The 17,632-nt window shown below is 45.3% G+C and overlaps 1 protein-coding gene across 1 annotated transcript in view; it reads left to right on the forward strand.

Moving 5' to 3' along the window:
• Positions 1-6,318: 6,318 nt before the first annotated feature.
• Positions 6,319-17,632, forward strand: part of NDUFB8 (NADH:ubiquinone oxidoreductase subunit B8) — a 94,560-nt gene continuing 83,246 nt past the window's right edge. The window contains exon 1 of the mRNA XM_086922249.1: positions 6,319-6,478. Coding sequence (XP_086778375.1) covers positions 6,367-6,478 — 112 coding nt within the window. The 5' untranslated portion in view covers positions 6,319-6,366. The remainder of the gene's footprint in view (positions 6,479-17,632) is intronic.

Genomic DNA, 17,632 nt, shown 5'->3' on the forward strand with positions numbered 1-17,632 from the left:
AGGAGGGCCATGAACATGCATAACCACTATTACAAAAGTGTAAGGCAGACCCAGTGCTCATAAGTTACACCCACATCTATTCAAGCAGTACAACTGCCCAGACATGCTCAAATCTACTCCAGCCAAGCCTTGGAGTAAGCCACTCACAGACTCTGCAAGAGAATCACTCTAAAAACCAATGCAGACAGGATATACCACTAACAGGAGAAAGGCAAATATTAATATAGTAAATAAATATACGATTCACCTAGAAATGGAAGAAAAACCATCACTCTAAATATGACATAGACCTAAACTACCATATATAACTGGAATAAATACACAGATGAAATTACAAACAATAAAATATAGCACATTTCAGATATGCGCACATGTTGTGAAACCTGGGAATAACAAAATCACTGACATCCAATTTTACATACATCTCCAAAATGACACGTCATATGACATGGGCCACTGTTCAGAATATGCCAAGTCATATACAGCATTATAATACACATGCACACAACCACTCAATGACACTCAATTAGCACAAACTGTGCACTAATATACTCGTTGAACTGTACGGAGACCGCGGTTGTGTTCGCACACTGCACACGCTCTCCTTTGGATCCCTATCTACTTACCTTGGGTGGTTCCTTGGGTCCCCAGCAATTCTAGGTCCTCTTGACTGTGTGTCAACTCGAGTAGTGATTCTTATACCACTTTCTTCATAAATATAATAAAGGGTAGGTGTAATACACATCTAGCTCTGTGTCTTCTGTCATCAAAATTAGTGAATGTTCATAATCCCACACATAGAGACCCGACGCAGAAGGGTGCATATGGAATGGCTACAGAATCACATTACTGGATGCTGTTAAGGAGAAGGTGAAAGTTATCAAAGTACCGATGATTCACTGAAACTATACAGGAAGATGGCTGGGCCGCTAATAAAGGGACATGGTTTGTATTCCACGCACTAGTGATGGCTCAGACATTTTGGTCGAGTAGAGAAGTTGGGAATAATCTGCAACTTTCCAGATTCACGCTGTGCAATTCAACTACCAGATGGGTACTATCTTTAACATCAAAGGTTAATGCTTCGTCCTTAATTCTTGGAAGGGGAGATTAGAGCCTGTGCAACAGGCAATCAGCATTTTATTTTTAGCAGCAGCACAATAGATAGTGCTAGTGCAACAAAATCAGTTGCAAACTCCTATTGTTGGTTTGTGCTGTGTAAAACTGCCAAAAATAACATGTTGATATATGTCACAGACTATAATCTCCCCCTCCAAGAATTAAGGACAAAGCAATGATCCCCGATTTTCTAGTTGCAGACTGTGCAGTTCAGCCAGCCAGTAGATGGGTACCTACCTCTGATATTAAAGGATATAGCTTTCTTAGAGGGGAGAACCAGCAGATTAACAGGGAGAGCTGAGCCAGGAGTGTGGCTTGGCTTCTAGGGCACATGCACAAGCTGAGCAGTGAGAATGTTTGCTATTTACATCATACAACAAACATCACGTAAAATATGACAAAATCTCTTCAAAAATCAAAAAAGTGTATTTCTCTACAATTGAGTTGATGTTTGCGGACGATACCCTGCTACTGTCCAAATCGTCAACGGGTATATAACACACTCTTTATGACTTTGCAGAGTTCTGTAACATGAGGGGCTTGGAGATCAACCTAACTAAGACCAAATATATGGTCTTCAATCCCCCCAAAACCACTCGTCCAAATCCTTCTCTAAATGGTACACTCCTAGAAAGGGTGAGGATATTCGAGTATCTGGGTATTACTCTATCAGAGCACCTTAAGTGGGGGTCCCAGATGGCCAAGGCGAGACTTAGGTTAACTATGGTCCTGGTGGCCGAAATAAAGTTATTGACTGACTGACAATTTCTCTCTAACATGTAGAAGCTTTAACATTAAAAAGTCACATTACAGCACTGTACTAAGATATACAAGTGATAGTTTTGAGGCACAAACCATTATTAAACTAAGAGGCAAGTCATGTGTCTTGTAAAACCTGTAAACTGCCCAGATTATTATACAGCAACATTATGGTTTATTAAATCAAACACAATCGTTTTTTTTTTTAACTGATATTCTGAACTCACATATTTGAAAGTACTTTCATATGTGATCTTGAAGAAAAATGAGTTTTGGTGATATAAAGTATTTGCCTAAGATCACACAATTTAAATGGGGAAGCAACAATTTACAAATCAGCCACTAAATAGATATCTATTTGTCTTTACTTATGCTAATGATTTGGTATTACCTTTTTGTTCATTTTTCATGTAGCATGAACTGACCCAAAGGTACTGGCGTGCCTTAAATAAGCACCAGCTATATTACACAATGTTACCATTCATTGTTTATCGGCATGGGGAGATTAAGTGATTTGCCCAGAATCACAGGATGTTGAGCCAATGCTGGGCCTTGAAACTGGTTCCCCAGTTCCAAAGTATGTAACTCTGGCCCTAACACCACATCTGGAGTTTAGGGAGAATCAACATTTCATTGTTGGTGCTAACAAAAACTGAGTTCAAACTCCGTTTTTGTAAGCACTATGTGAAACAGCCCCCCAAAAAAGTTGATTCCTGTCACATGATCTAATTCCCCCCCAAAAAATTGTGGACACAGAGTTAAGCGTTAATGTCAGAGGTAATTCTTGGAGAGGGAGATTAGAGTGTGAATAAGATTGGCATCAACATTCTAATTTTTATAGTTTTACAAAGTTCAAACAAACACAGAGTTAGAAACCTTGGTTGAAACACATGTTTTCTCCCAGGGGCTATTGATGGGTTTCACTTGTTTTTAGGTCTCGCTCCTAGCGTTGCACTGCGCAGCAGTGCGCGCAGCCGAGGCATTTAGTAGGTGAAAAACGGGGTTTCAGAACTGACCTACGAATCGCACACGCTCGTGCGTGTGCTTTTCCTTTTGTGCTACCCGATTGGCCTTAGTGTGCGTCTTTTAATAAAAGACTGCACGCTATTGGCCCGAGGCACGCGCACAGCTCCTCCCATGGCCTATTGGTGTCTATTACGTGCACCAAGCGTGTAATAGACACCAATAGGCCGTAGGAGGAGCAATGATCGTGCCCACACACAGGCGTGACACGCGCGTCACTTGTTTTTCTTTACTTTTGGTATAAGCGCGGCACCGCGCTTTACTTTTGATGTTCTAAGTAAAGCGATGGTGCTGCGATTATACCAAAGGTAAAGAAAAACTTTTTTTCTATTTCTTTACTTTTGGTATATTCGCGGCACCCGCGCTTTACTCTTGATGTTATAAGAAAAGTGCGAGTGCCGCGATTATACCAAAGGTAAAGAAATAGAAAAAAACATTTATTTATTTACTTTTGGTATAATCGTGGCACCCGCGCTTTACTCATAACATTAAAAGTAAAGCGCGGGTGCCGCGATTATACCAAAGGTAAAGAAATTGGGTTTTTTTTCTATTTCTTTATTTTTGGTATAATCGCTGCACCCGCGCTTAACTTTTAATGTTATTAGTAAAGCGCGGGTGCGCGATTATACCAAAAGGTGCCCCGGGTGCTTCATCTACTGCAGTGAAGAAGGAAATCTGGCCGCATTGCCATCACCCCGACCAATGAATGCACAAAAGGCCGTGGCGGTTCACTCTTCATTCATTCATTTGTGCATCCATTCACGTGTTTATTCGCTTTGCGCGGACAGAACAGCACCTACCAGCTTCATCTGGGCGATCCTGTAAAAGCAGCTATGGAATAACTAGGGCGCTAATGGCGCATATGCCCCTGAAGCAGTCAGAATGCTGGGGTTCAAGCCTGTGCCACACACGGCTGAGGGGGGACCAACAGCAGCCGCAGAATACCATCTAATACCCGCCCTTACAACGGACACCAAGTGCAGCGGCTCCCTCTAGCGCCATGATGCGTTTGGGTAATTTTCCTCCCTGTGGTTTTGTAATAGTTCTTTCACTTACCAGGACACATGTCCATTCACATGGCCTTAAAAGTGATTTATCGGTTTCCTCAAATAGAATCACATGAAACATTTTAGCGCCTGGATTGGCGCGATACAATAGAGCTTTCTTTCTCTGCAGCAGAAAATCATGTTTGCACGTACAAGACAGTTGCTTTAAGAATGGCAGTCTGCGCCACTTTCAGTGCTGGGTGTGTCTAAGACCCCTAAAACGCACTACAAGCATTCAGGAAGGGGGGCGAGGGGCGTAACTTGTGGCAAAAACTGTCCAGGGCCCGGGCGCTAGCGCTATAAGCAGTGAAGTTAACTCCGCTTTGGACACATTTCGGCTATTTTGGGAAATCGGTTTATATCCATCTGCCTTGGGCTCATTGACTATTAGAAACAGGGGCGGATTGGCAAGGCAGGCATTCGGGCATCGGCCGAAGGGCCGGTGTCTCAGTGCCCTCTGTGGGCCGTTTTTTTCTCCCCTTTCCCAGTCAACAGAGAGTGGACTAGGAAAGGGGAGAAAATAAAACCAGGGCACGGAGACAGAGACAGAGAAATGAAAGCAGCCTCGCTGTGCACCATACAGCGATTATCAGCTGTGGCCTCTCCTTCACCCCCTGCCCTGCCAAGCAATCACGCTGAGGCTGGGTTGGGGAGGGGTGATTGCTGGCAAGAATCGGCATCCCTGGGGGCCAGGTGTTGCTCAGGCCTTTGAGCCATTTTCACCTCGGCCCCCCTGGGGCCCACGTAGCCCAGAAACAGTGTTACTCTTAACACCTCGCCCACAGCCCTTCACATTCAGGGCATAGTGGGCGAGGAAGAATGGGTCTGCCTGTTTGGGCCAGGTGATGTTTTGAACTCAGGCACCATCTTCACCTCGGCCTCCCCCTGGCTACTTGGCTACCTTGGATGACCCAGCAGCTGTGTTTTGTGCTCCCCTGCCAGGACATTGCCCTGAGGCCTGGAGGGCTGATTAATTTACTAATTGCAGGGGCCTTACCTCTGTTCATGTGCTCCTCAGCAGAAGGGCTGGGGAGGGCTAAGTAGGTTAGTAATAGCAGGGGCTTTGCTGCTTTTCAGGTGCTCCTGCGCTGGAGGGCTCGAATAATTTTGTGACAGAAAGGAGCCTTAATGTTTTTTTTAGTTGCTCAGCATGTAGGCCATTGTCATCTTGGCCCTGTGTCCTACGCAAGAACAGTATTCTCTCACTTTCATTCCTTGTCTGTGCAAATGGGGTTTCATAAAAGGGCACGCCCCTTGAATGTGGGCCATGCCCCTTAAATATGTGCCACGCCTCATGAATGCGGACCACTTTTTTCGTCAGAGCCCGGGCCAAATTGTGATCCCAATCCGACCCTGATTAGAAACGCTACTCACGTAGACTTGGCAGCCCTGCTGAGGCCCCGCCCACCCTCTGACCTCTCTCATTAGTGCTGTACACATCTGTGCGACCGCGTGCAGTGCCACTGTTATAGCTCTGCAGTGCACAGCTCTCCTTGAGCTTTGAAGGTGCATGCAGTACACATATGTGCTACCCGTAGTTCAACCCAGTGGCGCACACTTAAATATTTGCATCTGAGGGATATGTTTTTAGGTCAAATATTTGCAATGCAATAGGTCTCGCATTTTCGAGAGTTTAAGCTAAATGCCAATAGGTCAAACTCTCATAAATACGAGACCTATTGCATTGCAAATGCTTGTTCTTTTTTTCCTACCGTAACATGTGTCTGGAGCACAGAAATGCTATGGCAGGCAGAGGGAGTGTGACAGTATTACTGCAGAAGCTGATTTCTGGCACTGCCTACTTCCAGTCACACGAAACCAATATTTAGTGCCTGCTCAAGCCCACCCAGGAATACTTTTACGCAGGACGTAGGCAGGCAAAATTCCTTTCCGGAGTCCTCGCCCCAGGGCCCGGCCTGCCCAAGCTAACACTTAAGCGAATAGCTTTAGGAAGGGCTCAGGTTATAATGTATTGGCAACTACAGGAGGCGGGGGAGGAAGGGCAGAGAGCAGAAGTCATTTCCGAACTCAATTTAGCTATAAAATTATCTCAAGCCGATCAATCGGCAATCCACATGGAATCGGGTTTTTCAATACAAGAATCGGGAGGCAGGAGACTAGCCATCAAATCGGTAGTCTCCCGCCTGAATCGGGAGGGTAGACAACACCTACATTCTTTCAATCGACAAGAGTCCTAGGGTTCTCAATTAATGCGTAACCACGCCCCCTTTTGGCGCAAAACAGTGGCCTTTGCCGATCATGCGCAGAAGCCTGTTTGTCAAACAATCCCATGTAGACATTTAAAAGAGTTACGCCTGCGCATCCTGTGTGATATTACTATACAACGCATGCGCAGTTTCTGTGGCGTCCCCAGAGTGACGTAATGTAACGCCTGCGCTCTCCGTGTGTTGAGGGCATCATGGCGGCCCACGGTACTCGGTGGTTGCGGGCTATGAGCCTCCAGGCAGTGGCTGCGGGGCTGAGGACAAGAGGGGCTATTGGAGTATTGAAGCCAAGCGGGGCTCGTGCTGGTGAGTGATCGTAGGTGCGGGCGGTATTTGAATGACACCATAGAGAGTTTGACAAGTGAATAAAGGGGTCACCTTCAGCGATGTGATTTAAAAATAACTTAGTCTAACACATTTCTTCGCCAGCCTTCGGTGGCATACTACCAGTGATCTATCTACCGGAACCAACAACCACCTTTCCATTAAAAATGATTTCCTAAGGCGAAGGAACAATGTCTCTAAAGCTCTGAATCCATCTCAAACAAGGTGCATAGTCCATGCGCGTTAGTTAGCCAATTTAACTTTGGCAATCTATGGCAATCTAGTAGTTCTACCAGTACAAATGTGGACTTATACCAGTATGTTGTTAAATAAAAGGGAGTTGGTTGGTCAATCCACCATCACCAGACTCTTTAGAAAATGCAGTAGGAGGAAGAAATTGTTCCTGCGCAAAGTTGATATCCCCATTAACACTAAATAAAATGTTATCACAACTTGCTACTCCCCATTTCGCCAATCTGGGCATGCTACTCACACAACAACACCATTATGAATGAATCAATGATTGGCAGTGTTTATAAAGCACAATGTTCACTCCAAGGAGTATCTTGGCGCTAGGAGGGAGGAGTATGTAGGTCAATGATAGTGAGCCGAGCGAGAGTCAGTTCTAGAAGAAGAGCTCAGATAAGAGAGAGTACCAATTTATCAGGTGTAGAAAATAACCAGGTTTTTAATAGTTTCCTAAAAATAAGTTCTGATTGTATCAATTGTAATGGAAGAGAATTCCAGGCCTTAGTACCAAGTACCGCAATGGTTTTCCCCCTTTAGTTTTCAAACAATAACTGGGGGTAGCTAGGTAGTTACCAGAGGATGATCGCAGCAGACGCTGAGTGGAGTAGGGGTGTATTCTCGACCTGAGATAAGGCCTGTTGCCTTGAATGCTTTGTATATGATTGTTAGGACTTTAAATAAAATCATTTTGTGAATTGGCAACCAGTGCGGCTGATTGAGTGCTACCACTGAGGAGGATCCCCTCGGGAGCCGAAGTACCAACTTTGACTGCAGCGTTCTGGGCCACCTGTAGTTTTTTCAGGACTGATTGATTAGCTCCTGCATAGAGGCTGTTGCAATAGTCTAAACGAGGCAGGACCAGTGCAACAGCCACTGACTTCCTAGCATTCATTGGAAGTAGGTCTAAGAACTTTCTCAATGTTTTAATTGTGTGAAAGCACAAGCCTGCCACTGCTTGGCTATGGAAAGACAGGGTTGACTCAAACTTGATTCCTAAGTTCCGTGCTGTAACCGCAGTATTGGGCTGTGGAACTGTATTAGCCGGCCACCACTGACTAGGCGTACAGATATTGGCCTTCCCAAACAGCAAAATCTCTGTTTTTTGGCTTTTGCACTTCAAATGGTTGCATTTCATCCAGTTCATAACTGCAGTTAGGCGGTGTTGAAATTTCTCTTCGGCATCAGTGGAGTTTTTCTCTAGGGTAAGAATGATCTGGGTGTCGTATGCGTATGTTATAGCTTTAACACCAAAGGAGTCAATTAAAGTAAGCTGTGGGGTCATGTAAAGATTAAATAATGTCGGGCCCAAGGAGGAGCCCTGCAGTACTCCAGCTGAAAGGTGTTTTTCTGGAGATTTGTGGCAACCAAGGGTCATAATTTTGTCTATTTTCTAAAAACAATGAAAACCAGGCAAGTGCCTTGTTAGTGATGCCACTCATCTTAAGTCTGTCTCTCAGAATATTGTGAGAGACCATATCGAACGCTGACGATAAATCCAACAGAATCAGTACTGCATCTCTACTTTGGTCTGAGGCAAACTTGTTTCTGTGGCATGGAGCAGCACTAATTCTGTTGAATGGCCTGATCTAAAACCAGATTGTTTGGGAGTAGTGGGGTCTGCAATTTTCTTTTTTTGCAGGGGTTTTACTGCAGCAATCTTCCAATTGTCTGGTAAACAAGCAGATTCGAATGACTAGTTAATCAGATGGTTTACAGTTGAATTTATGATGTCAACGAGTGCATGTAGTACTTTAGGTGGGTAAGGGTCACATGGAGAACCAGATTTACAGGATAAGATGGCTTGCCTAGACTGTCCCCTACTGATTCCTTGAAAACAAGCAAAATCTCCTGTAATCCTTGGGAATGAGGGATTATTAGTCATGGGGATAGGTTCATTGAATTCTTTTGTCAAGTCTGTGATTTTTTTGTTAAAAAACTTTCTGCGATTTGATCGCACAGATCTTGTGATGGTTGGATTTTCAGGTCTAATATTTTAGGATTCATGTAAGATTTGACAATATTGAAAATAAGTTTCTGGTTAGCCGTTGCCTGATTAAATAAATTGGAATAGTAGGCCTTTTTTGCCACCTTTATTTGATAGTGGTATTGTCTAAGAGCAACTTTTAAGGAGAATAAGGTTTTCTGATACATAATCCTTTCTCCAAATTCTTTCAAGTTTCCTGCATTGGCTCTGTTGATCCTTTAGACAGGGATGTAGTGTAGTTCCTATTTTCCCAATAGGCCCTGTGCATTGGAATAACATAAACAGTAGTATGGACGTAGAAGTGCGGATCTTCCAGGTCTCCACTGACTATGCTAAACTTAATTGGGTTTGTTACCAACTAGCTCAGAGGTCACTGGAAACTTTCTTGACTGAATAGGAAGTGATCAGCTTCCCTGGTACAGACAAGAAGGGATTCAGTTTTCCAACAACCGCATAAACATGACAACTTTGCACCTTAGAATAAGAGTCATGTGAAACAATAGACAGTTATTTTACTCAGTCAGTTTTGTGTAGATTACTTTCACCAATATGCAGAGAATGGAGAGACCGGCGTTTTCAATAAAAGGTATTATTTATTGAACAGTCTTTCTTCTCGTGCAAGAGAAAAGAATTGCCACAATTGCAAGACTAGTTATTATAAAAAGTGCGTACAGTAAAATGAGTATTGCGAAATAATACTGTAAAAGCATTGATATGGTTTCTTAGCCGTACAATGGTTTAAAATGAATAAAACATATATACATTCATATATACATTTAGATAACATAACTCAACTGGTGCTTCTAACTACGCCTACCCCAGTGTACCTGACCTAAGCCTAATACTTGGGAGGGAGTAAGTAGCAGTTTTAGTTAAGTTGGTTTTGCCAAGGTTTGCTTCAAGAATTCTCTCTAAGGGTTTAGTCAACACCATACCTCTGGAATAGAATGTTGGAGGTCTTGTATCTCCTTCCAGGACTTGATATACCAGTCACTCGCAAGAGTAGGCTGGAAACGCCGGAGCTGGATTTCTCGGCAGGAGAAAAGACAGCGTCTCTCTCTCTCTCTCAGCACGTCGAGGAAGAGGAGGGGCAGCGTCTGTGGGCAGCTTGCATCTGCTGGGCTCTGAAGGGGACAGCTGTTATGCTCCTATGTTCACCACACCATCGCTATCATCGATGTCGTTGAGACACCAGTAGCGGCAGTAGTAACATCAGCATTTGCTTAAGGCAACGTTGGTAATATTTATACCTGAAAGGTGCCTGGTTTGACGTAAGTTTTTGGACATAAGACGTCAATAAAGATGTCACTAGGAAGTGATCGTCTCTCAGTGCTCATTAGAGTTCTATTACTAATCAAAACATAGCAAGCGGGGTTTTCCCAGGTTGCTGAGTTTTATCTTGTTGAAGAACTCGGAGTGTAATCTAGGAATCTTAGATAGTGGCTTCTGCTATGTCATTTGCTCTAATGAGCTGCAGAGGAAGAGATTCTGAAATGTGGCTCTGATCGTGTTAGACCAGAGACGAGTTTCTGAATATCACTCTTGATCGTTTATGCCATTATAGGGGAATAAAAGGATTATAGCCGTATAGGGGCATAAGGTCACAGTATTGATCGGGGTCCTAGATTAGAACGCGACGGGGAGTAAACCAGGGTGAAGACTTTGTATATGGGGCTCTTCCTGGGGCATGCAGTTGGCGCTAAATTATCTACAAGAAATGTCATCCATTCATTAAATCTATTGTTATCCACTGAAGGGTTGCCCGTGAGGATTGGTATACTAGCTTCTGCCATGGGTAGTAATTCCCTATTGTAAAGCATATTGTTCCATTTAAGTCTGCCCAGGGGACCAGCCTGTACTGGAGATTTCTCAACTGGGTTTATTTTATAATCCAGTTTGAATGGAATGACCCTATGGTCAGACCAAGAGAGTGTCATAAGAGGTTCAGAGGCCAGGTTGGTCATGTTTGTGCAAATCCCATCTAGGGTAATGTCCTGCATTGTGTTTAGGACCCTCTACTGATTTCTTTAGGCCCAAAGTACTGATTGTTTACAGAAAATGTCTGGTGTTGGGAGTATCCTTAGCCTCTAAGTGGATGTTAAAATCTCCTAAAATAGTAAAATTGGCGTATTTGACCACTAGAGAGCTAATGCTTTCCCCTAGGGTGGCCAGGAATTTAGTACCGGAGCCTGGAGGTCTGTAAAGCAATACTCCTGCAAACGTAGTTCTACAATCTAGTTGGAAGCAGAAGGACAAGCTTTCCTCTTCTATAAGTTCTGTGGGGTTGCTTGGCTAGAGTTGCAGGTTTTTATAAATAATTGCTAGTCCACCTCCTCTCTGACCAATCCTATCTTGTCTGGTCTGGGTGTAGCCCAGGGGGAGAGCTTGCACAATATCCGGATTTGAACATTCATTCAACCAAGTCTCTGTAACAAATAGGCAGTCTAAATTCAGTTTGAAAAGAAAATCGTGAATGTCTAATGCATTCTTGACTGTTGACCTTGCGTTGAGTCCACAATATAATTGCTTGGGCAGGGCTTTTACATTTTCAGTTAACACCTGACTGGTGTTACTGCTATTGTGAGCCAGGGTCACTCTACAAGTGCTGCACATTATATTGCCTTTTTTATATTTTCAACACAGGGCTGGGTTTTACAGGTCTTACCATTTCTATTATACTCCATTAACTCAGTTTTAGTGTATCAGAGTACTGGCTTGGAACTAGCTGCATCTCTGGACGAGTTGCGGATGGGCGCAGACTGGCTTTCCTTTGGCGCGCCCGCTGCGCGCGTTCGTTCAGGCATCGGTTGAAGTACTTTCCGTCTAACGCCCACTAGAGCGCTAACCCTCAGTGGCAAAAACTGGAAGTGGGAGCTTGTGCTCGGTTTTGACAGCATTTCTCCGCTCAAAGGGCTGAAAATATCCGCTGCGGAATGGAAACGCTGTCAAATAAAAGTGCTAAGTGCAGGGTAACACAAACTGCTAGAAACACAGTGCAATGAAATTAAAACAGTTTAAAAGCATTCAGACAGAAAACTTTAAAAAGGCCATTGGTCGGAGTTATCAGAGTAATATATAGAAAAGTGAAGGAAATAAAAAACAAATAGCCCCCTCGCCCGCTCTGATCTGACCTTCTGCCTCCATTTGACCGCTTTTCTCAATACAGATTTAATTTTGTAAGGACCCATGTAATTGGATTCACCCACTTCTCTAATCCTGGTCTTCTCGTGAACACCATCTTGCCCACTATCCAATTAACTCATTTGGTGCAGTTTTTTTAATCATATTTATTCTTGTAATTGATCTGGTACCTACTCCTCAGCCTTTTAACTCTCCTCTTAAGTTCATCCCCACTCGTTTTTCCAGCCACACATTCTGATCCTTGCATTTTTTTTTTTACACTCACCCATACTGGGTACAATTTGGTGTTGCAAACTTTACCCCTCATCCAGAAAAAAGGCGACTTGTCTGTTACTAAACTCGAGGTTGCGATGAGCCCACCATACCTCGTCCAGGATGTCAGCCAAAGGTTTAGTCTCTTCTGCCTTTTTTACACAAAACTTCACAGCACGCTTTTATACATTCAGCCAAATCATTTGCCAGTGGAATATATAACGCTGTTTTGTGGACAAACTCTGAAATAATTATTTTATCTCTTGTGAAACTAATTGGACTCCATTGCTTGTGATAATTTCCTGGGGAACAACTTCCAGAACAAATTGTTCTTTTAAAAACGTAATCACCTTAGTATCCAGTGATCCAATACATTTCGTAACCACCCACTTGGACATGTAGTCCACCAATTCAAGTCAAGTCAAAGGCATTTGTAACGCGCACATATCGCATCCAAAGAGTCTCATGGCGCTTGAAGTACTATCACACACCTTTCATTAGGTGGCAAAAGATGAAAAGTACCAGCAAAGTCCAAATTCAATTTCCTCCATGGCTCTTAGAGAATCTCTACAGGTGAGTTTTCTCCCTGTCTTTCTCTTGTTCCTAGCACATGCAGCTCAATTCTTGACTACGTCTTCCACTTGCTGGTGTAACCTAGGCCACCAGTATAATTCTCTCACTCTGGCCTTGGTGAGCCTTTTTCCTAAATGGCCTACATGCGCCAATTCAATATTTTCTCTTAGGGGTCCCTAGGTGGAATCAACCTGGAAGTTTGAAATAAATTATCATTCCAACTCAATTATTCCCTCACATTTCAAAATCCCTTCAAGGATTCACAAAGCGTTCCGTATTCAGGCTAACCTTTAACAGTACACTTTTTGAGCTCATCGGTCTCCTAATTTTCCCTTCTCTTGTAATGCATTCTCACAAACCCAACTGATTTGCTCAGACCTTTTCAGCTCGATAGTCTACGTCCAGTGATAGAGGAGACAATCTTATTTCTAGAACCAGTGATGTACGCCACACTGAATTTAAATCATTTAAACCTTCAATCCACCTCTTAATCCTAGGTGTAAAGTCATCATCTTTTCTGGTGGAAAATACATGGACTAAAGGCCTAAGATCAGTCCAGACCACAAATGGCCTCCCTCCAGTCTTCCTCTCCGAGAGCTCCCACATCCCCCTCCCACGCGGAGCATAGTCTATCCAGGGAGGAGGAGCAGTGTGTGACCAGGGTCTGATATATATTGGAAACTTTCTTTTCCTCCAATTCCCCCATAAACACCTTAGCCTCCAGGGGGCTGAACTCGGGCAGGGACTCTAAGCCCACCAGAGAGGGGGATAATGCATGTCGCAGTTGCAGGTACTTAAAGAATTGGGTCTTGGGCATGGCATATTCCTCACTCAAGGTCTGGAAAGACTTAAGGGTGGTGCCCCTCATGACGTGGACGAGCGTAGAGATGCCAATAGCGTCCCAGCCCCTGAATCCCTGTAGGGATGCCAGCGCCGGCAGTCGTCCGTTCTGCCACAATGGGGTCTCCCTCGTCAACTTGTTCCACCACCCCATGCGGCGCAGAGCTGCACGCCACACTCGGAAGACCACCTGAGTGACTATGGGGAGCCTTTTCCTGATAGTCGCCGAGTACAGAATGGTGTGTACCGTGTCTGGATCCATCAAGTACCGTTCTAGGGCGTAGGTCGGGTCGCTCCGATCTCCGTACCACCAGTCATTAAGCACCAATAGGTGTGCCGCCTGATAGTATGATAACATGTCAGAGGTGGCCAGGCCCCCGCAGTATGTAGACAGGAAGCAAGTGCGGAAGGCAACTCTCGCCACTCCCCCGGCCCAGAGGAACTGACTCAGCGCAGCGTTCACTTGACGAAACCACTGCGGTGCTATAGGGCATGGGTGGTTTTGCAGCTGCTATAGGAGGCGCGGAAGGGCCACCATTTTAAAGATCGCCGATCGGCCATAGATGTTCAGTGGCATTCTGGACCAAATTCTCGTGTCCGATCGTACTCTATCCCAAACGGGCACCACATTGCGCTCCCATGCCACATTCGGAGCGTCCGTGATAAAGACGCCCAGGTATTTGAGTCCACCTGCCGCCGTCTTCAGCGTCGAAGTCCATGCACCCAGTCCTTCGCCATCGCCCAGCACCCACAGCTTAGACTTTTGCACGTTTAGATGCAAGCCCGAAACTTCCCAGAAGATTCGCATTATCTCTAGGACTCTGGGCCCGGACCTATTGAGGGCCGTGAGGAAGAAGAGGACGTCATCGGCATATAATGCAATGCGATCGGACGGGCCCATCTGTATTGATAGGCTTTTTGGCTCTATTTGAGAGTGATAAAGACTTTAATCTTGCTCACATCTAGGATATGTATTCCTAGCTTGTGTTGGCCCTTTTTAAGCCCTTTCTTCCAGACCTAGAAGAGGATAGTTGCTTTCTATTATGTATGTATATGTATGTATAAAAGATTTTATTACGCGCTCTGCTACTACAGAGTATCCTATAATGATAGATCCCTTACTCTAATCCATCTATTACCTATTGGCTTTGGCCTGTCATTATTGCTTATAGTAGAGGTTGGATCCTGTGGTCCTGACTTTATATTATACATTGGTATGGTTTATGTAGGTACTCTGACAGAGCTAAGGGTTATTTCAACCTTCTCAGGCCTACAAGGTCCAGAACTAGAGAGACTCCATTTTGATGGAGCTGAGAGGCTTCAAGGGAAAAGGTAATATTTTGGTTTTGAGCTGTTGTTCGCCCTAAGCGAACCGGAGAGAACCGGCCAGAGCTGAATCTAATCAGGAAGTGTCTCTGGGCTCAGGTCTCTGGACGAAACAAGCAGCTGGTCACTGTGGGAGCGTCTAGCGCAAGGAGCCTGGTACATGGAATCGGTGGGAGGAAGCTGCTGGCTGGAACTTTCCATGAGGAGACAGCATTCTATATTAGTGAAGTGCAGAGGCGGAGTCAGTTAGTTGTTGGAGTTGCAGAAAGAGTTCGAGCTAGAGAGAGCTGAGCTGAAGTTGCAGTGACTTGAGCTGGAAGCAGTTGAGTTGATTGAAGCAGAGGAGAAGTGGAGAATCAGAAAGAGTTTATGTTGAATTGGAACAGAGGAGAGCAGTGGAGTTGCAGGAGGAGAAGAGACAGAAGATGCTTGGAACAGAGAGAAGACAGACAGACAGTCAGTGAGCTGGAACTGAAGGAAGCAGTCAGAAGCAGTTACTTATCAGGAGGAGTTGTGAATAGCTGGAGTCTGAAGTAATGCCTTTTAGAAGAGACTGAAGTTATATCGTGGATTAACCTGTGGGAGCAGCTGGAGTTGATTGGACATTGACACAGAGACATTTACACAGAATGAACAAGCTAGTGGAATGAACAGTTATCAGAGCGGCAGAAACCATTCGATTGAAGTTGGAAGGTGGAGAGAGTCCGTGGGGGAGGAAATCCAGTGCAAAGTGGTCAGCGCAGAGGTGTGTCCAAGAGTGCAGGAGAGAATCTAAGACGAGCTAAGGCACAGACGAGCGAGGAGCCCAGATGACAGCTAGAGCAAGACTTCATACTCCCAAGGTGACCTCGTTCTTTACACTTACACCTTAACCTTGTCTTTATTCCCTAGGCTATTGTATGTCTAATCCTTTTCTTTCAGCGGTGTGTTAAAAGTTCCTGTCCCCGCAGATGACATTGTCCCTGTATGTCTAATCCTTTTCTTTCAGCGGTGTGTTAAAGTTCCTGTTAGTCATAGGGACCCCGTAGATTTGTGCATGTGTATTTTATGATTATTGTAATAAAGATACCCCAGTTCTTAGTGAACTAGTGTGAATGTGTTGTTCTTATGATAGAGAGCGTTTCCTGCATACAGTGTGTCCACTATTTCAGAGCACAGGTAACCTTTTCTTCTAGTCAGATGTTACAGCCAGAACAGATGCTGCCCCATATCCGGTAAGTCTGAATAATTAGGGAGAGAGAGAGGAGCCCTTGAGCTAGGGAATTGTTGACACTAAGTGATTCGGCCATCCCATAATATTATTGTAGTTGCAAACCCTTAGTGAATAGTGAGAGAGACTTCCCAACATAGAAAGACAGAGAGCTAAAGGTATTCATAGGAAAGTGGTCGTCATTGGTAAGTGGCGTTAGTGAGAGCACTGATTGTGGTCAGTGTGTATACCCGCAAGATTGCGGGTTGAGTGAGCACTGAGGGTAGTCAGTGTGTAGATCGGATTGTAAGTGAGTGAGCACCAGGTAGGAGACTGGTGTGTAGTTCTGCTGGATTGTGGACACAATAGAAAGAGAGTGAGCACTGGGACTGCAGCCCAGTGTATATGGCACGCTGGATTGTGTGTCGAGTGAGCACTGAGGGTGAGCAGTGTGTATACCCACAAGATTGCGGCTTGAGTGAGCACTGAGGGTAATCAGTGTGTAATGGTAGATAATCAGAACTGCCCCAGGGTAGATTAGTCTGGACCCATGTGGTCGCGAGACTATGAGGTATGAGTGTGGTGTAGGGCATGGATGTCCTTAGTAATCAGTGAGTATTCTTAGTATCCCTATAGATTTAGTGGTGTTTCTGATGATATGAGCTTGTATATTGCGAGTTCCCCATCCTCAGGTAGGTACCCAGGTGCCTGGATAGATGGTCCTGAGGAGGGAGGTGGTTACGTTCCGGCTGGGTTGGAGGGGCTTTCAGGAGCTGATCCCATCTAGTCTAGAACCCGGTCGTTACACCATCTCCCACTCCAGCCCCCATAGCTGCGCGTCCATCCGCAGCCACGCCGCCAGGGGTTCCATGGCCAATGTGAATAAATAGGGTGAGAGAGGGCAACCCTGCCTGGTGCCCCGTCCGATGGGAAAGGGTTTTGACGCCGCCCCCGCCACTCTCACCGACGCTGTCAGGTCCGTATAGAGCAGGCTCAGATATGAGAGAAAAACATGCCCAAGATTGAGGCGGGACAGAAGCGCCCGAAGGTACACCCAGCTGAGAGAATCGAATGCCCTGTCAATATCGGCCAGAAGGAGCGCCATTGGGATCCCAGCGGCACGGGCTGTCTCCACCACCACCTGTGCGCGGCGAATGTTGTGTCTGGTAGCCCTATGGGGCATGAACCCCGCCTGATCAGGGTGCACCAGATCGGTGATATACGGGAGGAGGCGGTTGGCCAGGGCCTTGGCTAATATCTTCGCCTCAAAATTTAAAAGGGAAATCGGCCTGTACGAGGAGTGGTGTTCAGGGGTTCTCCCGGGCTTACAGAAAACAACAATTTCGGCATGTCGCCAGTCCGCTGGGAGGCGACCACACTCCCTGGCTGCCTCTAGTGCCAACCTATAGCGCCCCTCCAGTTGGAGGTGAAAGGTTTTCATGAATTCACACAGGAACCCATTCGGTCCCGGGGCCTTACCAGAATTCAATTCCCCAAGTGCTGTGCCTAGTGCCTAGTTCCTCCAGGGACAGGGGGAGTTCCAGCTGATCCCGGCCCTCATCCGAGAGCGCACGCGGCGGGA

The sequence above is a fragment of the Lissotriton vulgaris genome, chromosome 5, assembly GCF_964263255.1.
Source record: "Lissotriton vulgaris chromosome 5, aLisVul1.2, whole genome shotgun sequence".
Taxonomy (NCBI): domain Eukaryota; kingdom Metazoa; phylum Chordata; class Amphibia; order Caudata; family Salamandridae; genus Lissotriton; species Lissotriton vulgaris.